Genomic DNA, 22,942 nt, shown 5'->3' with positions numbered 1-22,942 from the left:
AAATATTTATTTGTATCTGTAATGGCACTTATTACAGTAAATTCAAATACTGAAACACATACAGGAAGCCAATAAAATTTTATTAAATTGGATATCTAAATCTCTTAAATCACCTTTATGAAATACCAGTTCAGAAGTTAGGAGAGCACAATTGGATTTTTAAATTATATGAGCTACCTTATAGTGCAATACAGTATAGGGGATAGTGAGGTGTGATTAAAAAAAAAAGCTTATATATATAAATCTTCAGACTTCTTGTCCATAATCAGAAAACTATCTCTACAGCCTAATGACATCATGGTTAGTTATGCCATTTCAGTTGTTCAGTTATTTATGAATGTTCCTCTCAGTGAAACTCTCTAGTTATTATCTCAAGTCCTCCAGATATCATTAATTTATATGACTTGTGATCTGCACAGGCTATTTTGTCTGCAAAAATAACTTTACAAGCAGATCAAAAGTACTTCCATAGGTAACCATCTTTCTCTTGCTATAGTCAATTTCTACCATGAGTGCTTAGACAGTATCCTGATCTCCTCTACAACCTCAGCCATTGTTTGGTTGCACTATGCTGATAATGGTTTCACCCAGAAGATACTCTGTTCACTTTCTCAACAAAAAAATCTGCAGCTTACACCCTTATATCACATCATCATGGAGATAGGAAAAGAAGACAGGAAATTAGCCTTCTTGGCCTTCCTCCTCTTCCAGTCTCCTGGTGTTACTGACTACCTTTGTTTATCACAGACTACCTCTACAAGTCAGTGTCCTCTGCATCATTCCCAGAAGTCTTTGTGTTGTCCTCACAATTTTGACAATGTGTCCCCTAAATTTCAGATCCTTATCCACTATCACCCCAAGATATCTTATTTCCTCCACCTCCAACAATATATCCCCACCAAGCATAAATTCTACATCCCATCCTTGTTTCCCAAATTTTAAAACTTTACATTTTGCATCATTGAACTCGCATCCCCATTCCCGTGCCCATTCACTCAATTTATTCAAGTCTTATAATGCCACAACATCTTCTCTACTCTTCATAGTTTATCCCAACTTTGCATTATCTGCAAACAGCTGAATATCTCCATCCAAATCTTTGCCAATAATATCATTAACATAAAAGTTAAACAGTAATGGCCAGATAATTTATTCAAGATATGATATGCCTGTGATTTAGGATCTTTTTGAATCTTAGAATCTCATTTAAAATCTTACATCATCTATAATAAGTCTGAGATGTCTAATTTAGCACTGCATAGAATTGACATTTAGCACAAAATCTCCTGGTCTGAAACTCATTTTCATCACCAGTGCTTCAGATTTTAGCATTTGTTCAGAGAGTGCCGAAATGCTAATACATAATCCAACCACATATCTATACATCATCTGTCTCAAAAAATTGTGTTATAATCAAAACTTGTAACTAGAACTGAACATCCAATGTATTATACAATGAAATGGTTTCTTCCCATGGAAGAGTCATCATAGTTTTGACTCATACAAGTCTGTTCTTTAGAACCTGAAATCTCTGAATCAATTTCAAAAATCCTCAAGATGTATGATTCTACTATTCAAGTTTTTTTCAGCAAAATTCTCATAGTTATCTCCACTGAGGATAAACTATCAACTCTATCCTTTCTTGTTGTCTACTGTTTGTCCAAAATAAGAGATTACCATCACTTTTACTTTTGGATATTTTGTTGAGCCAAGGCTACAAGGAACACCAATCTTACATCATCTATAATAAATCTGAGATGTCTAATTTAGCACTGCATAGAATTGACATTTATCATAAAATATCCTGGTCTGAAACTCATTTTCATCACCAGTGCTGCTTCAGATTTGAGCATTTGTTCAAAGAGTCAAGTGTTGACACTTAATATCTGGAAGGCTTGAAAGCCAATAGAGAGGATGCAAAAATTACGTAGAATTTAACTTATGAAAGAAACATTTTATCTAAATCACTTAATAATGCACTCCTATATTAAAAATACTTCACTTATTGCAAAAGCTTTCTGAAATATCTATCTGTCAGATATTCTAACTTGTCTGTTTGTTCTATTTTATTTACAAATGTGTCAGTAGGTTAAGTGCTCACATTAAATTCTATTCTCCTCAAATGTGAAATTATATAAATTCAGCTTCCAATTTAACTTATTTACTCAGGATGGTCACATTTATAACTCACAATATGGTCTGGCAGTGGGTAGATTACTGTAATCACTGGATTCTAATCTGTACTTATTAAGGTTTGAAGAAGCTCTATCTGAAGCTGATGTAAAACTTTATATTGGTCAGGTTATATGGATGGCATATTCATTATCTGGAAACTTGGTGAACCTGATAAAATTTTTTTGATTTCCTTAACTAACATCTTCAAAAAATAAATTTACAGTGATATTAGAAAAAATAACAAACTAATTTTAAATGTTTTGATCAATAAAAAAAAAAACTAGAGATTGGTATTTCTCTTGTCAGTTGATCATTAACCTACCCAACACGGTCCATTATAAATCTACATCTTAAGAGATGATAATAAAAAGAAGGATGAACTGGACATCTTTCATTAATTCATTAATGAAATTAATTATCTAATTAATTATCTAACTAATTATAATTATCTAACTAACTATTAACTAACTAATTAATTATCTAACTAATTATCTAATAAATTAATCATTAATTAATTTCATTAATTCATATATAATGTTTAATTGAAAAAAAAATTTATAAACTTTTATATACATCTTACTTCCATATCTTTGTGAAATCTCATATTAGGGTTGCTAATAAGCATATGTGTAAAGTGTGCAGCCTCTTAAAGATATCAGCCTTTCCAGAAATATTCAAATATCTATAAAATTCACTATTCCTCTAATAAGCCTTATACTGGTTAGATTAAAGTGAACATTTGGGTCACCTTGCTCATAAAATATACTATAAAGTTAGGATCATATGTGCATCTTATTTACAAACCACATCAATTCGGACAGAATTATGATGCCATACTCAGAAGAAAATATCCTGCCATTTCATTTTGAAAAATTCTTTTGAAGTTATTTACTCACATAGAACTCTTGATAGGAATCAGCTACTGATTTCTCAAAAATATCAAAGTCACTCATTAGCTATTCTAATATTTCAGACTTCAGATTTTCTGACAATCACCAGAGAGTAATTCAAGAAACTCAATTGTAATATTTTGCAACACGAGACATGAATTTTCCATACTTTGTACTGTTAAGTTTTTTTCTTTTATTTCATCATTATATTATTATCACTGTTTTGTTTGCAATTTATATTGTTAACAGCACCCATGAAATAACTTGCAGATATTAGGTAGTGAGGCATCAGTTATTTTCTTAGTTTTTTGTTTTATAATAATAGTAAGTTCCTGTTACATATGAAGTCATCAAAAATAAAAATTAATAATAATAATAATAATAATATATATATATATATATATATATATATATACATTTTTCTAAATTAACTGACTTAAACCCAAGAATTATAACACAATGACATTTATTTGAAAAAACGCAACATGTTTCGTCAAGAATGACTTCTTCAGGCGATAAGAACATAGAAAGATAATAAAAGACACTTAAATTAACATGGACACACTCTAAAGCTATACAGTTATAAAGCCATAATATTCGACTGTAAATTACAGTTATTATAAGCTTGAACTACAGTCCAAGTTAAAGTTCTATTGTTGTACACCTGTGCGTGTGTGGAATCACGCGATCTCCAGTATCTAATAGTAGAGTTGAAAGAGTCAGGCAAATTATAGCTAAGATTATTATTCAAATGAAAAGGGTCTAAGGTGATTTCCCTTGACTCGACAATGCGGCGCTCTATTTCATCATGGCAGATGTGTAGATTTGAAGTCAATGTCCAATTTATTTCATGTTGGTGGCCTTCGTTGTTCGTGTTTATTGAAAGCAGGACATGGCCCGACAGAGCAGTTGCTCTGGTTCTCTTATAAGCAATGTCTCTCTGATGCTCTTCGAGATGTAGTAAGATAGATTTCTCTGTCTGCCCATAGTAAGGCTTTCCGCATTCACAAGTGACCTTGTATACACTTGGGATAGTTGTTGAAGCGTGATATTATTTTTGGCAGAGTCGAGAAGCACGTTTTTATGTTAAACTTCTTTAGAATTCTGCTCAGCTTTTTGGATAGTGTGCTGATATATGGCAAGACGATATGACCTTTGGAGTCATCCTGTGTCTCTACGTTGTTACGTTGACGGCGGGATAATTGGTTGTTAATACTTTTTAGAGAGTAGCCATTGTTTTTAAAGGTCCATTTAAGATGTTGTAGTTCCTTTTTCAGTTCTTCTTCATCTGACAGTACAGATCTTGCACGATTCAAGTCGAGTCAAGGGAAATCACCTTAGACCCTTTTCATTTGAATAATAATCTTAGCTATAATTTGCCTGACTCTTTCAACTCTACTATTAGATACTGGAGATCGCGTGATTCCACACACGCACAGGTGTACAACAATAGAACTTTAACTCGGACTGTAGTTCAAGCTCATAATAACTGTAATTTACAGTCGAATATTATGGCTTTATAATTGTATAGCTTTAGAGTGTGTCAATGTTAATTTAAGTGTCTTTTATTATCTTTCTATGTTCTTATCGCCTGAAGAAGTCATTCTTGATGAAACATGTTGCGTTTTTTCAAATAAATGTCGTGTTATAATTCTCGGGTTTAAGTCAGTTAATTTAGAAAAATGAACATATCCCAACCCCGAGTTAATAGTACGTTTCATATATATATATATATATATATATATATATATAAAAAAAGGTTTAATGACTATTACCGAGAGAAAAGATGACAAGATATATTTAACAAGATACTACTAGTTTACTAGTTTCGTTACATGAACATCCTCGGGTATCATAATCAAAGAAGTATATAAAAAAATTAGAGACTTAAAATTGTACTAACAGAACAAGTATAAAAAACAGTAGCGTGTTTGAAAAAAATGCAAGTATGAGTTCCAAACAAACGAATACTACGCGCTGTCGTGAGTGCGCCAGTACTGAACAGAAGCAACATGTGCGTCAGAGAGATTGTAACTCAGGCTGTTGTTGATATGAGAGGAATCTAGAGAAATTTCCCTAGATTCAACAATCTTTCTTTCGAGTTCATCGTAGCACACATGGATGTTAGCAGTTTGAGTCCAGTTTACAATAATATGTGAAGAAGAAATTCCAGAAAGATTTCTTAGAAAACTCGCTAGAAATTTGGAGAGATTATAAGTGGGAGAGTGTATGCCCTCAACTATAGGTCTGAGTGGGCAGTTATTTTTGTGAATCTTGGCGAGACCATACAGTCGAGGTATCAAGGGATGAAGTGACCGAAGAGAAAGCCGAATGTTTCTTTGTAACTCTAAGGTGGTTTTTAATAAATTATTAGTTCTATTGTGTAGTTCCATCGTAGGGTCATTAGCAATTTCTGAGTAGGTATCACTATTTAAAAGTTCCAAGATTTTATTATGGTAATCAGACTTGTTTAAGATGACAGTTGCATTCCCTTTGTCTGCCGGAATGATAACTATGATAAATGATAAATAAAGCTAGACCTCCACCTGACAACATTTCTTACTCTGAAAGGAAAGCTATCAAGTCCTTAAAAGAAAATAGTAACATAGTTATCATTCCGGCAGACAAAGGGAATGCAACTATCATCTTAAACAAGTCTGATTACCATAATAAAATCTTGGAACTTTTAAATAGTGATACCTACTCAGAAATTGCTAATGACCCTACGATGGAACTACACAATAGAACTAATAATTTATTAAAAACCACCTTAGAGTTACAAAGAAACATTCGGCTTTCTCTTCGGTCACTTCATCCCTTGATACCTCGACTGTATGGTCTCGCCAAGATTCACAAAAATAACTGCCCACTCAGAACTATAGTTGAGGGCATACACTCTCCCACTTATAATCTCTCCAAATTTCTAGCGAGTTTTCTAAGAAATCTTTCTGGAATTTCTTCTTCACATATTAAAAACTCTGCAGATTTTGTTTCTAAAATCAAGGACATCAAACTTAAAAAAACAGATTTAATGGCCAGTTTTGATATTGTTTCTCTCTTTACAAATGTTCCTGCTCAAGAAGTCCTCGATCTTCTCAAGAACAAATTATCAAAAAAAACTCTTTGCTCTTCTCTCCCATTGCATAAAGTCAGGATACTTCAAATATGATAACAAGATCTACTTACAAAACTCAGGTCTGGCTATGGGCAGCCCACTCTCTCTGATTCTTGCGGATATATTTCTCAACGAATTTGAAGGAAAAGCTATTAACTCCTTTCACTTTAAACCAAGAGTCTGGTACCGCTATATTGATGATATTTCCCTCATCTGGGAAGACGACGTCAATAACCTCTATTTATTTTTAGACCACCTAAACAAGTGCCATGAAAAAATCTCTTTCACCCTCAAACTGGAATCAGATGACTGCCTTCCCTTTTTAGACCTCAAACTTACCAGATGTGCTGAGAGCATTAAAATCTCAATTTTTAGAAAGCCTACTCATACTGACAGATACCTTCATGCTTCCTCCCATCATTATCCCCCACAAAAATGTGGTATTATTTCCACTTTAGCCCACCGAGCCAAATCGTTACTTACAGAAGAAACAGAAATTGAAAATGAACTCCGTTTTCTTAAAAAAACGTTTATTAACAATGATTTCTCTCCAAAGAAAATTGACAAATTTCTTTCCCCCAGGCACTCAACTACTTCTGAAGATCCCTCTTCCCCAAGAGCCTTCATCTCCTTGCCTTACATCAGCTCTCTTTCACCAAAACTGGCAAAGATTCTCAAGAAATTCAACTTCAAAACGTGCTTCACTACGCTTCCAAAACTTCGTTCATTACTTTGCAAACATAAACAGAAACATCTTCCTACTCAGTTTCCAGGAGTATACAAGATTTTGTGTGATTGCGGAAAGCCATACTATGGACAGACTGCTAAATCCATCCTTCTACGTTTGGATGAACACCGTAGAGATATTTCCTATAACAGGACTAGAGCTAGCGCTCTCTCTCTAGCCACGTTCTCTTTTCAGCTAACTCAGACGAAGGCCGCCAGCACATTGTAAACTGGACTCAAACTGCTAACATCCATGTGTGCTACGATGAACTCGAAAGAAAGATTGTTGAATCTAGGGAAATTTCTCTAGATTCCTCTCATATCAACAACAGCCTGAGTTACAATCTCTCTGACGCACACGTTGCTTCTGTTCAGTACTGGCGCACTCGCGACAGCGCGTAGTATTCGTTTGTTTGGAACTCATACTTGCATTTTTTTCAAACACGCTACTGTTTTTTATACTTGTTCTGTTAGTACAATTTTAAGTCTCTAATTTTTTTATATACTTCTTTGATTATGATACCTGAGGATGTTCATGTAACGAAACTAGTAAACTAGTAGTATCTTGTTAAACATATCTTGTCTTCTTTTCTCTCGGTAATAGTCATTAAACCTTTTTTTATAATATTCCAACCGAGTAAAAATGAATTTTGAAAAAAAAAAATATATATATATATATGATACTTTGAAGGACTCAAAGAAAGTGGATGATTGGCTTGCATTAAATGATATGGGTGTGAGTTACCAAATGATGGAGAAATCATGTCAGCTGTGCTTATCAGAAGTCAGATGAGGCGATATGAACTTTCCAATGCAGACTACTTTCCATCTTCTGTTACAAATCACTGGAAAGCTGAAGACATACCATCAAAATCTGCTGGGTAATTTGAAAGTGAGAAAGAAGAAGAAATAATGTTTTTCATTTTTGAGAAATATTTGCAGTTTCCTATCTAAAAGAGCATGTTATTTCATTTGTATCTTATTCTAGAATGTGTAGATTGAGTGCCAGTATATAATAATTAACTTTATTCAGTAATCCCTCAATTATCTATCTACAACAGGAAATAAGTTTTCTGCTCAGACAACTGAAGAGTTACTTAACTAAATGGATTATATGTTACATATATATATATTAGAAGTCATTTGCCATACTAACCCTTAATTTACCTTCAGATACTACTGCTTTAAATTAAGGCTTTTATTTGAAGGTGAGATAATTGAGAAATCACCATATGTACTGTAAAATATGAACAATAATAAATTTAGTTTAATCCTTGATCCAAGTGTAAGCAAACAAAGTTTGCACCTGAAAATATCTTCAGGACTGAGGTAAGGTGGTGCAACACCAGGCAACTCCGAGCAAAGGTGGACCAAGCTCTCATCACTCATTGCTCGGAGTTACCTGGTGTTGCACCACCTTACCTGAGTCCTAAAGATATTTTCAGGTGCAAACTTTGTTTGCTTACACTTGGATCAAGGATTAAACTAAATTTATTATAGTCTAACCCCAAGTGCAAAATAAACTTCCAATATGAACAATAAATGTGATTTTCTATTATCTGCCCATCAATCCCTTGGTCCTGAACCTAGATAGAAGGTCAAAGTTCTACTGAACTCACATGTAAAGGTTATTCAAATCATCCATCCATTTAGCTAATAAATTTTCAGTTTCAGTCATCAGTGAATTTCAAATGTGAAAAACTCTACCATTTGTTAATAATTTCAGCTACCTGTTTTGTTTTGTTTTTTTATTTATTATTATTATTATCGGTTGACAAATAAAATAGCACACATATAACAATTTATGTGGTATATAAGTAAATCATTTGTACTCTCTCAAATTATAATTTGATTAGTGAAAATGTAATATTTTTGTATCACTTTATTAACAAATTCACCCTTGAATTATTATTTTTTTTTTTTTTTTCCGATTAGAGAGTGGTTAATAGATAAAGTAGTGGAAAGAAAAATTGCCCGGATGCAAACTGTGATTGATTTAGGACGAATGATACGTGACAGAAAAAATTTGCCATTCAAGGTGAATATCTGTATATAGTTATGAAGGAGCATTTTTTTTTAAATCAGATTTAATGTTTTATTATCTTGCAGTTATAATCAGTAGAACAGTTTCTTGACTTAAAAAAAAAAAAAATTGACCACTTGTTTTCTTTCTTGACATTAACAAATTGGTCTTTTAAAATTTTCACTGAAATAAAGACTTTCTTTTTATCTGAAACCAAATGTGAACATTACATTATTTTTTATTATACTTAGTTTAAAATTCTCTCTTTTTGTCATATCCGATGGAACATGTTATATTTGTTTAAATAATAAAACATTAACATTTAACAATTCAGTTACTATTCTTAACCATCAAAATTCAATGTTGACTAATACAAAAAAAAAAGTGGTAATATTTTTTTTTATAGTTCCTCCAAAATTAAACTTTAGCTTTATGAATGAGTATTAATTAACCGATTATAATTAATGAGTAATCTGAATTTCTTGGTGCAACTAAGCTGCATTCTATAAGTGTTATTTTCCTTTCCAGTTCTTTGTCCAAGGCTTCCTTGGATTTCCTAATCATTATTCATGGATAGGGTGATTAGCCCTATATCTGTAGTACTTTTTATGTAAATTGCTTGTGTTCTCTTATGATCTTTCTGGTTTGCCTGTATCTGTAATGAAAAAAAATGTAATGGGGAAAAAAAAAGGAGGAGGAAAACTCTACCAACTCTGCATGAAACCAGCTAACTCGCCTTCATTTGAAAAGTCCTTACAAAGGTTCTTCACATTCTAGATGGGATTCAAACCTAGGTCTTTTTAGTCAAAAAGCATCATCAAAACTGACTGAGCTACAGAGGCTCATTCCAATAGTATTTTCCAATATTATAGAATAATATTGGAATATTATGGAATAAGTGGTTAGACTTGTGAACATTATAGAGTCTAAAGTAAGATGACATCACTGTTTAATATTTGTACTGTAGAAATTTATTTTTCTAAGATAAGTAATCAGTGAGTTTGGATTGAATAACCGAATGTGCAGAGGGATAAAGATAAATAATAAAAGAAAAAAATGAAAGCAAGAGAATGTTGAGCTAAACAAATCGAAGAGAGGAAATTCTAGATCTGACAGAGAATGTGAGATTTGATATATGCACAAATACTGCCTTTATGATAGAAAGAGTTGTGCTTTGTCGTTCATGTTCTTTAAAAAATAGGTCTATCGAGAGGCTTGTAAAGTGGCTGTGCACATGTTTTTAGTTTGCATTAAGGTCATGAATAATAAATAAATGTGGAAGTTTTTTTTTAAACCCTGATTAGCTCTGTTACTGTATTTTGTTTCATGATGGTGGCTGAAAGGACTAGTTAAAAAGTGAAGCATGCAATGTTGATTGTGAAAGATTAAGAACACAGTTCCTGCATATAATGCAACCATGTTCAGCCTTAACAGTTTCTCCTTCTACTTCTTTTCATATTACTATACTCAGCTCCCTCCAGCATGATCTGCATTATTGAGCTACTTTATTGGCTCAAACATGCTATAGTTTAGTTGCAGGTTTAAATTCATAATGGTTTAAACCTAATAATGAGTCTAAACCAACACAAAGAAAGAAAGATATATAGGTTTAGTAGTTCCAATATTCCTGATGATGTTTAGTGGAATAAAACAGATGTCTAAAGCTAATAATTAAGTTAGTTTTCACATGTGATGTGATATGGTTACTCCTATACCTCATCAAGTTTTTGGGAGAGAAGTTTTCTATTAGAAGAAACTGCTAGGACTACAGAATAAGTAAGACAATCACAGATATCCATGCCCATGTCAAGATTCAAACCTACAGCCTCTTGGCTAGAAAGCGAATATGCTAACCACTCTGCCAACCAGGCCTAACTAAATTTATTTAACTAATTGGATTACTCATCAATATTTTGCCTTGGTGAATAAGGCATCTTCAAGGACACAGAGGTATATTGAGCATATGCACACAAACACATTAGTAGGAAGGCAAACACAGATCATTTTCAATGGCATACTCCTACAGTCCTAACTGGTGACCTCTGTGGGTGCAGTGATTGATATTTACTGAAGGTCATGAAATAATGGTCTTCCAGATTTTTGGCAGTGTAATGCAGCTAAATTTGTTTAAGTTTGGGGAATGTTGTAGTTCTATGGCAGATTCCAGAACTGGCATCTCTGATTTAAATCTGTCTCTAAAAGTCAGAATTCAAAAAAAAATTTTGAATTCTGACTGACAATTAACTGACAATTAAATATCAAATTTCTGTTGTTGATTTGTAGGAAATATTATAGTTATTTTCTAATCTATAGCAGTGCAAAATATTGTAATCCCAGTATTAATTACTGTAATCACAGAAGTGTAGATAAGAAATATGACTTGCTCTTATCATTTTTTTTAACGTCAATTGTAGATTCATACTAAAGTGACACAATTCTGTTTTCTAGTATCCTCTTCCTGAGCTTGTTGTTATTCACAAAGAGCAAGGCTATTTGGAAGATGTGCTGTCCCTTGAAAAATATATTATTGAAGTAAGTTATAATCTAAGTTATGTAATATTTGTATGTGTGTGTTTTATATATATCAGGAGCGAATATTCAGGGTGTGCTAGATGTGCAGTGCTCATCCACCGAGTAGCAATATCACAATGTTATATTTTTGCATTTATTCCCATTAAAGATTCCCCTAATTGTTTCCAGAAACATTGCATCACATTCGCATTAATAGCCCAGGTGTGCGTTCAAAATACATGCACCTTTGAGCCCTTTGAAAAGATGTACAGATGGCGCAGCGGGTCAAATTCTTAGCATTCTAGTAGTTTTAAACCGGTCAGAAGGCGAGGTAGGATTAGCTCTGAGAGAATAGCACCTAGAGGCTGTGATTGTCATTGTGCCAATCCAATTGAATGTTGTCATGAGTTACTGTTTTTGTTTTCATAGTTTCATCTGTTTTGCGTGCGTGAAGTGTGAACTGACGTGGTAGGCAAGTTCTTAATATAATATAGACGTTTTTAATATATAATTTTAGATAAATTTATAACTTTTTTTTTTTGCCCATATTTATAATGGGAAACAGTATTGTAGTCGAAGGAAGTAAGCCTTGTCCTTCTCTTCCAAATTTTACACCTTTTGAGTAATTCAAAAGGTATATACCAACCAAATATAGCATTCTCATTCATTACTGTTTTCTAATATACAGTATCTTAAACACGTTGTCCCCCATTCTGTGCAGGTTTGGTTACAATTAATTGATAAATTAAAGTATTCAAAGTTATCCTACAATTAATTGCATTAGACCAATTAAGATTGAGCACTGATATGCTATGCACTCTTAAAACTTTCATACATCAATAAAAATGTGCAATCATGCGCATTTAAACTGACATGAATTTTGCGGTGCAGGTTGCATAAGGCACGACAGCATACCCAACTGAAATGGGTACATGATGCCACTATATATATGTAAGTGATTTTGAAACTCCTGCCCAAATGTCTTGGATGCTGTCTGTTTGTTTCCATAATTGTCCTCCATCTCTTGAATCGTTTCCATTCTTTGATCATCAAGAAATGCTATTTGTTACTAGTGCCCCAAATGAGCATCTACAAACACCATGGATAGGTCTTTTCTCATTGCTTACTTGGATCCCGTGATCGGAATGCAAAAAGATATCTCAAAAAGAAATGTATCTTAGAATTCAAGATCATTTTCATGCTTATCAGTTTCGGCCTTCCTCTAATAAAATGAGTCCCGAACATCAAAATATTAGATGATAAAGAAGGAAGTGTTATCCTTATACACTACTTTCAATCAATTTATTATTATTTTTTTAAAGTAGCCTGGTCATTGTATAAATAGCTTGAAACATTCCTGGTCATTCTACAATTAACTCGAACAGTTATTATTATTTTTTTTTTTTTTCAGAATCCATTAAGTCTGCTGTTTTGCTAGTTGTTTGCCAGTGATTGCCTGTAACATTAACTGGTGGCAAACAGGTAGCATCATTTCAGTCTTTTGAAATGATGAGATCTACAAATGGGGAGGGGGTTGGATTTGTGTGGGCATGTATAAGTTATTGACATTAGCTAAGGTCCTTATGAATTATAGCTGAAACAAGTAAAGCTACTAGGCCAATGATTGTTTGTTAATCACATGTGCATTTCTGGCTGTTTTATCTGTTTTGCAAGATGAAAAACCTGAGTTATATTCCCAGGAGGGAAAATCCTACCACCATTGTCTGAGATTGGTTATCTCAGCTTCAGTTTCTAAAACACATAATGGTTCTTTGAATCCCAGATAAGAAGAGTAATAGAAACTACAAATACATTTTGTAGAAAAGGGATGTGTAGATTCTAAAGTGAACACACTTTAAATGAAGTAAATCAATGAATTTGTAAGTGATTAGACACGAGTGAATAATAGTGATCGCCTATAACGGTAACTGGTGGCAAACAGGTAGCATCATTTCAAAGTGATTTTTCATCATTTTGGGAAAGCTGATGCATATCTACCATCTATCAAAATTAAAAAAATTGAGCATTGTCATATTTTCGAATGAAAAATTGAGAATTGGTTATCAAAATCAGACATACTAACTGGTAATAATAAAAATACTATATCGGGTGTAAAGGATATAGTATTTTTAGGAAGGATAGGAGAGGAGGAGGCATTCTGGTAATAATATCGGATGACTTGAATACAGTTAGAGTTGAGACCTATGATTGTAGTACTATTACTAACAGTATTTCATGTGGCAGTGAATTTGAAGCCATCTGGTGTGAGGTGGAATCTAACAAAATCAATTACATGGTGGGGTGTTGTTACAGACCTGGTGGATTGGTTGCTAGTGATGAAGAAATGCATTGCCAAATAGAAAAGATGAGCATGAAAAGAGTAATCATAACAGGAGACTTTAATTATTCAAATATTGATTGAGTAGCAGTAGAATCTTATGAGAAGAATGAAATGCTTTTATTAAGCTGTTGCAGTACAACTTCCTCAAGCAGCAGCATGTGACAGAAGGAACTCGAGGTCAAGGAGTGTTAGATTTAATTATAGTGTCAGAGGGCATTTCAGTTAAAGATGAAACTATTCTGCTTCTGGTTGGTGACAGTGATCATGCAGTACTTACTTGGGAAGTGACTAAGTTTATGAATGTTCCATTCAGAAAAGGTTACATTCTGAATTACAAAGCAGGAAATTATGACCAACTGAGGAGTATACTGAGTTCAGTGGAATGGTATCAGTTGCTGGATGGGAAAAATATTGACAGTGCATGGGAAGCATTTAAACAATACTTAAATGATGAGATATCAGAATGTGTCCTGAGAGTTCTAAGAATAAATAGGGTAGGAGTGAAATGGATGTGTAATCTTATTAAGCAAGAAATTCGTAAGAAAAGGATCATGTGGAAAGAATACCATGTGCATAAAGATGATGTCCATTATGAAAATTATAAGCAGCAGGCTAGAATAGTTCAAAACTGTTGTATGGAAAGCATAGTCTGAATATGAAAAGAAACTGGCTTTGTGGCTAAAGACAACCCACAAGAATTCTATCGATATGCTGCAAGTAAAAAAGAATGAGTATGAAAGAATAACTCTTCTAACCATGGATGGTGTGAGGTTACAGATGCAGGAGGTTGTTCAACTAATGAGTGCCCATTTTGTTAAAAGCTATCAACGTGGTGTACGCAACATTGAGCTCACTTCTACCTCTTCACTGAATGAAGAAACTCAGGTGTATGAGGAGGAGGAATTAGAGCTGTTGCACAAACTGAATAAGAATTGAGCAATAGGGACTGATGGGATATCAGCACGTGTGCTAAAAGTGTTCAGCTGAACTGGCTATTCCTCTGACTAGGCTCCGAACAAGGAAAATTCTGCAGGAATGGAAAGAATGTATGGTAATTCCGTTGCACAAGGGTGGTGCCAAGACCAATGTATCCAACTATCGACCATTTAGTATCTCAGCAGTAGTGGTGAAGATTTAGGAAAAATTGGTTAGGGCTCACATTCAGAAATGGATTGACAGTGAATCTCTACTTTGTAATGAGCAACATGGATTTACTAAGGGATGGTTGCGTTTTAGCAACTTGTTCACATTCTATAAGAATGTTACCATTGAACTAGACAAGGGGAATGGATACACCATGATACTTTTGGATTTTGCTAAGGCTTTTGACAGAATACAGCATGGTAGACTGTTGCATAAATTGGAGAATATGGATTTGGGTTATAGAACATTAGCATGCATAAGAGGATGGCTGACTAACAGATATCAAAAAGTGGTATACAGAGGGTATAAGTCTGCAAGATTTAAGGTAACCAGTGATGTACCACAAGGATCAATGCTTGGTCCACTGTTATTCAATCTGTACATTAATGAGATTCAGAAAGATTTGACAAGTGACATATAGCTATTTGCTGATGATGCAAAGATAGGTGGGTAATCGGGAATGCTGGTGATATGCAGTACTTGTAGAAAGATTTGAATAGGCTGGAATTGTGGGTATGGGAAAATGAATGTCAGTAAATGTCAAGTTATTCACTTCAGTGTGATTAGGATTAGATATCCAATGTCGTATTATATTGGTGGGACTGTGCTAGAAGAAACTGATGAGGCTAGGGATCTTGGAGTGTTAGTAGATAGGAAGTTGAAGTTCAATGGCCCATATAGCAAAGATTGCAAATACAACTCAAAAGATAATTGCAGTGCTGAAACGAATGTTCACATGTAAAGATAAGGATGTCATTTTGCCTCTTTACAAGGCCTTGATAAGACCTCACTTGAGCTATTGTATGCAGGTCTGGTCTTTTGGTTTCCACTGTGATTCTGATATATTGGAGAGTGTTAAAAATGATATCAGGATTCTGGAATATTGATTATGAAGATAAATTGAGAATTTATAGACTGCAGACACTAGCAAACAGGAGAAAGAGGGGTGATATGATTGAGACTTACAAACTTCTGAAAGGGTCATACAGGATTTCAATTGATGGAATTTTTCAAATTATGGAGGATGTGGAAAGGACAAGAGGGCATCCTTGGAGGTCGAGAATGAATGCCGCTAAGAGGGGGATAAGGGCTAGATTTTTCTCTCAGGGTGGTGTGTGATTGGAATGTATTGCCATTGGATGTTGTGAGTGCAAGCAATGTGAATGAATTCAAGAATAAGTATGATAACCATATAGTATGTGGCTTGATAAGTACCTGACTCCTTGGAGGTCTCTCTCTTAATAATAATAATAATAATTATTACTATTTTTGTATTTATTTTGTCAAGGTTTTGATAATTATCCAAATATCTTGGATATTCTCAATGGATCACTAATGCATGGAGTGCATTACTTCATGCTATATATCTGTCATATTATCTATAGACTAACCTAACCTATCCTTCTTTCTTTTTTCGCTCCTTCCCCTAATGCTACTAGAGTATTCAAGGGCTAGGAGCGAATCTTTCCTATTTTACTGTTTCTTTTCTCATCTCATGCAGTGGGAGTTGCTTTCTCTCCCAGTATTTGCCTCTCCTAATAGACTGAAGTCTCACCCTGATGGTCAGTGTGGAATGAATTTGGACCAAAACCTCAAGATTTATAAAAAGGTTATCTTTTGCCTCTCTCACCTTCCTACATAGTCATTTTCCATCTTACTTGCCACATAAAAAAAAAAAAAAAAGCACCTCTTTCAGGTTTACTTTGGCCTGCTTGGCTAATTTTATCTCATAATCTGATTTGGCCTCTCTTACCAAACTAGTCAACCTTTTGCTAACATTTTGCACTGCTCATGAGCATATCGATGACCTTTTTCTTTATATTCCCTCAACAGTTTTTTTTTTTTTAAAAAAGCTCCTGCTTTATATCTGTATTCATCTGCTTAATTCTCACTTGGTTTATACTCCTAATCTTGGGTATGCAGTCTGATATTGCTTCTCTCAAACAATCTCTGACTACTTCACATGCACTACCGACATTATAGCTTCTCAAGCAATGGCACTGCTCCAAGATGACTCCTAAGTCTGTCATAATTACCAGTTTTATAGTTCAACATCAACCATTTCTTAACCAAGAATATCATGTTTGGCAACTTCCCAGAACAAGACAACATGGGCACTCTCCCCCAGTTGGAGGCCTCATGATAGATCTCATGCTGCATCAACTTTCGTGCAGAATAATCAGAGCCACATTCAGGGTTAAGGCAGAGGGTCCTATTTGAGAAATCTACCTTGGTTATGGATATAACCAATCTGCTAATGCTATTGTCAGATTCAACACTCCCCAATCCCTTCTCCCTTTTATAACATGTTTTTTTTAATTATCCCTTAGCAACTGTATAAATTATATTTGCATCTTGCCATATCCCATTTCCTCCCTCCAATCTATGTCTGCATAGTTGAAGTCTCCCATTATGAATGTTTGGCCTGCACTCATTGTGCTAATGTTCTGATAAATGATATCTACATATCCTATGGACCTCCTGGTCTGTAGCAGCAGCATCCAACAGTATATTTTGTCCTATTGGCCTCTATCTCATAGACAGCTTGAAAACAACCATCTCCCGCAGACCTAAAATTCTCTTTAACTTTTAATTTTGTTGGTTGTAATCAGCAATATCCCACCTCTTGTCCTATTCCTCTATCCTCCCTGAAAATACAATAACCTTTACATTCTATTCCTTTAACTATATCATTTTCTGTTAACCAGATCTCACTGATACCTATAATTTTTGGCCAAGTAGAGCTGACCAATGCCAGAAACTCCTCTTCCTTATTCTTGATACTTCTTGCATTCATGTATATGCATTTCAACACTCTCTTGTTGAAATGCATTACCAACCCATTCGAATCAGAAACCTGTGAAATCACATTGAGCATTGCATAATCATTTCTGTACACATGCTCATTTATAAATATTACTAGTTTTTTGTAATGAAGGAACTAATTTCATTTATTTCATCATCTTTTATTTTATTTTTGGTGATTTTAGGGACCAGTCTACAGATAATATAACATGTATATTCTTCATGTAATATGTATCTGTTATGTTATCTGTAGAGTGGTCCCTACCCTTCTTTCTTTTCTTCGTTTCTTCTTGCTACCCCCCCCCCCCCCCTCCCAATGCTATTAGAGTATGCAAGGACTAGGGATGAATCTTTCCTATTTTACTATTTCTTTTTGTCTTATGCAGTGGGAGTCTGCTTTCCCTCCCAGGTACTTGCCTCACCTAGAAGGCTAAAGTCGAACCCTTCCTGGTCAATGTGGGATGAATTTGGATCAAAACCCCTAGATATGTAGAAAGGGCCTCTGCAACCCTAACTCTTTTTTTTTTGCAGTAGCTTCACTCCAAAATCCTAATATGGTTGTACCTCATAATAGATCTCATGCTGCATCAGCTTTCGTGCAGAATAATCAGAGCCATACTCGGGGGTTTAGGCAGAGGGTCCTGTTTGAGAAATATATTATGGTTCTCCAACACAAGTCAGGGTTACTGTAAATGAGAAATGCCGAAGACATAGGATGAATCTTAGAGGTTAACTTTGCATAGACACATTGAATGTATGGGGGCCACATATGGTTACTCCTGATATTGTCTGTAAGGAGATGGAGAGGCATAAAATTGACATCCTGGGAATTACAGAGACCAAATGGAATGGAGAAGGTCATTTCAGAAGACAAGATTGTGAGTTATTTATTCAGGAGGCAATTCAAAGCATCATGGGATAGCTGTGGTACTGGGGATATCCCATTAATACAAAATATTTTTATTAGACTTAACTTTTATCCTGCCAGTGTTTGTCAGTCATGGTTGTTTATGCATCCCCCCCCCCCCCCCACACACACAGATAGGCCTGATGAAGAGAGTAATTCTATGAGGAGGCCTATGAACATCTCCAGACTGTTTTGAATTGACTACTAGAGAGAGATATGTATTTTCATCTTAGGGGGACTTCAATGCAAAAGTGGAAAAGAGTATAGCAGTTAGGCCAGAGTGTGGCAGGTTTGGTCTGAGAGAACACATCGCCCATAGTGAAAAAGACTTGGAATTTACCTATGCTACCAGATTAGTTCATTACAATACTTGCTTCCAGAAGCACCCATATTGATTGCTTCAAGGCATCAGATCAATGTTACATCCTTGCAGTCTAACGATGCAAGACTAACATCTTTGATTTGCATACTTGTCCTGGAGCAGACTGCAGTACAGACCATCAGCTAGTAAGAGCCAAAATAAGACTGAGGATAAAACTTTTTAAATCAGGCATGTCCCACTAGACTGGATGTCACAGAAGAACTAGGACAAATCCTTGTTTGTCCTAGCTTAATAGCAATAAGGCCCTGGATGCAGATGGAATCCCAGTAGAATTATTTAAGGCTACAGGGGATGGTGGAATAAGTCTGTTTCATAGATTGATTACAAGAATATATGAGAGACTGGATGAAGTCGGTTTTCATATCACTACATAAGAAGGGAGATATGAAGGATTGCAAGAACTGTTAGAGATCATTCTAAATAGGGTTGAGGCCAAAGTTGATGCAGAGATGCCTAAGAAACAAGCATGTTTTAGGAAAGGTAAGGGTATCAGAAATCAGATCCTTGCCTTAGATCATAGAAAAGTATAAAGAATTTAGATTCCCTATGGTAATGTGTTTCATAGACTACTCTAAAGCTTTTGACTGTGTTCAGTATGAAACTGTAAGAAGTAATGAAAAGAATGGATTTTCCTCAACACACTATCAGATTGATAGCTAACTTGTACAGGGAGCAAGAAGCTATGGTAAGAACAGGTGTTGCATTAACTGGCTGGCTTCAGGTTGGAAAGGGAGTTGGGCAAGGATGTTTACTTTCTCCTCATTTGTTTAGTATCTATCCTGAGGATATCATGCGTGTAGCACTGGATGAGCCCAAGATAGGAATTAGGATAGGTGGTAGATGGAATCAGTAATCTGATATATGCTGATTATACAGTATGCCATTGTAATTACAAGGAAAAAGTAGAACAAATCCTTGACAGAGTTAATGAGATTAACAAGGACTTAAACTCATCCCTAACAAGGCAAAGATTATGGTTCTCAAAGGAAATATAGACTGGGAAGCTCCTGAGAAACAAGTGTGTACCTTAGCAGAGAAATAATTGAGGTGGTCAGCATATCCTTATATTTGAGTTCCATCATTAAGATGAAGAATTGCTGTTCAGAAACCATCATAAGAAGATTAGGAATGTCTAAAACAATGATCAGAGATGTGTCTAAAATGTGGAAGGATCGATCTATCTCCACAGAAAGAAAGCAGAGGATTCTAGATGTAGATATTTTAAATAGCAGCTTGTGAAATTCAGAACCTAAAGAAGCCTGTTGGGAAAAGGATAACTGCTGAGTGGTGTTGCAGGAGACTGTTGAGGATATTTTATGCTGAAAGGTGGACAAATGGATGGGTGCTGGAAAGGATCAGGAACTTGAGAATTCCTCCTTCCATTCTTTCAGCTTTCCTTTTTCACTACCCTAAAAGAGTCTTAAAGGATATTGACAGAGAAAAGTCGAAATACTGTGGACACTGAAAGAATGGAAGGAGGACTTCTCAAAACAGTAATAGAATGTAAAATCCCTGGGAAAAAGAGGAAGAGGTAGACCCTTAGTGAAAAGATTGATGGTTGTCTGGAGTGACTGGTCTTCAGAGAGTCAAAGCTTCCAGAAGAGCATAGAACAGGACCACATGGCGAGGACTGATGTGGCACATCACCAAGTAGCAGAGTGACTATACATGCAATTTTGCATTCTCCCTCCCCCCCACCTCAGTGATTAGAAGAGGTGCATTATATCTGTGGAAACTAAAAGTAGCAATTATTAAATGACATGAAAAAAGATAATGAATTCATAGACATTGTGCATGCTTTTGTGAGGATTGCTCACACTTAACACAATCACTTCCAAGAAAAGAGGCATATTAATAAGAGAAATGAAAACATTATTGAAAATTTGAGTGAAGATATGCAGCAGTGATTGGTGATGTCTTATGCTTATACAAGAGAAACCCAAGATGCTATTGCATGGAAAGAACTGATATACTATTTGGTGAGGGAAATGGTCAGTACTATAGACTATATATACAATATTAACATATTCATAATGAATATGTAGTACTGTTTGTTCATTTCTTAGAGTTGTATATGTTTTTATATTTATGTACTTGATAGGATTCTAAATAAACTCATTTTCTTAGTTTTCTTTTGATAAGCAGAACCTATTGTATCTTTAATTATCCTTTGAAACAAACATGTATGTCAAAAATGCATTGTATTTAAGTACTTGTGCAGATTTTAAACTTGCACAGAAGCTTTTTGGAACAAATTAATTACATAAGTTGTTAACTTACTGTGTCAATCTTTAAGAGATTCTGCAGCCTACACTGATTTTTTAGCTTCAGAATAAGTGCTGTTGGGTTTGGAGACCTATATATAAAGCCATGCACAAATTAAGTCATACATTACAGCTTTAAAAAAAAAATGCAGAGAAACAAAATTACTTTGTCATTTGTAAATAGTTTGTTAATACTTTTGTCCAGTTTGGTTGAAGAAGAACTATTATGTGAGACTGCTTGTCTGTTGCCAACTTTGTAGAATTTTAGCAACACTTGTTGCTCAGTATATTTCACATGACAATTTACATTATTCCAAAAGAAAAATTACTCATGGTTCATTTATCTTGTGCATAAATTTTTATGTGGATATATTATGTGGATGAAATTTTTGCAATCCAGAAATTCTCTGCAGAACTCTGCTTCATACATCAGGTATTTCTACATAAATGAACTACACCACATAATCCTATTTACTTTAGAAATTTAATCTAATAACTCTTTCCTTCCATTTCTTAGAGAGAGTGAGTGATGATGACAGCTTTTAATTCACTCTCTACAGAAAGAAAACTCATAAAAATAAATAAATAATAAAAATATTGACATGAAGTTTAACATCATATCATGTTTGCATCTGTTCCCCAGACTCTGTTGCAACAAAAGTTAAAGTTCATCAAATACATATTTCATTCTAATATTCATGACATTATCTCAGGGGGAAAAAAATAATAAATAAAAAACTTAAAATAGTTGTTGTCTTACTTCCTCCAGAAGATATCCATAGAATATATTTCTTATGCCAGAGATACCTCCAAGAAGAGATCTGGATTCTTTGGTCCCAAAGCTTACTTTTTGCCCTAATTTCCAGACTAACTTGCTTATGTTCACTTAAACTGTTGAATCCATTGTTTTGCATGGAGTTTACTAGGTGTGTATTAAAGACATTTCAAACTTTTTACTTCGTGCATACAAGAAGAAGAAGAAGATGGGTGTTTGTCTACTTAGAAGCTCCATCAAGATTACACTAGATATCAAATGACTAGATCCTTTCATAGAGGCTAGTTTTTAATGGAAAGACCATATAAAAAATCTGCAGAATTCTGCTTCATTGAATTTACATAGGCTTGATTGCTTTGTACTTTTCACTTTTGGTAAGCAATTCTGTTAAATGCCCAACATTACTCTGAGATATAATCATTTATCTTTTTAATTCATATTGAATTAATGGCATGTCATTGTATAAGTTCTTGCATTGGATTATCTTTCTCTCTCTCTCTCTTGCCTATATCTAGAGTTGATTGGCATGCTTGTTAGTAGCTTTTCTGAATAAAAGCAACTAACAACTAAGAAGTTCATTTCCATAAACTTCCTAAATGCTTGTGAAAATGAACTTCATTCTGGTTGGAATGTATATTTGAAAAGTGGATTTTGTAGATTTTTGCTGGGTAAAAAAAAAAAAACTCACTTGGCAGCACATTGCCAATGATTCTTTTGTATACCATCCCTCATTTAACAGAACGATGATTTCAGTGCTATACTGAAATGTTGGAAATATCTGCATAGTTTTTTTTTTTTTTTTTTTTTTTTTTTTTTTTTTACAAGAACTACTCTCTCCTTGAGAGAGAGAAAGAAACACAAACATTACTTAGGGTATTGAAAAAG

At 34.4% G+C, this 22,942-nt stretch overlaps 1 protein-coding gene across 3 annotated transcripts in view; it reads left to right on the top strand.

The window, feature by feature from the left end:
- Positions 1–22,942, top strand: part of IleRS (Isoleucyl-tRNA synthetase) — a 410,216-nt gene that overhangs the window by 303,033 nt on the left and 84,241 nt on the right. For all 3 annotated transcript variants that reach the window (XM_090401998.1, XM_090401999.1, XM_090402000.1), the window contains exons 23-24: positions 8,842–8,944; positions 11,378–11,461. In XM_090401998.1, the coding sequence (XP_090258124.1) occupies positions 8,842–8,944; positions 11,378–11,461 (187 nt within the window). The remainder of the gene's footprint in view (positions 1–8,841; positions 8,945–11,377; positions 11,462–22,942) is intronic.

The sequence above is a fragment of the Typopeltis vanoorti genome, chromosome 12 (genome assembly GCF_054136105.1).
Source record: "Typopeltis vanoorti isolate ZY-2024b chromosome 12, IOZ_Tvanoo_1.0, whole genome shotgun sequence".
NCBI lineage: Eukaryota > Metazoa > Arthropoda > Arachnida > Uropygi > Thelyphonidae > Typopeltis > Typopeltis vanoorti.
This window is presented reverse-complemented; position numbering and strand designations above follow the sequence as displayed.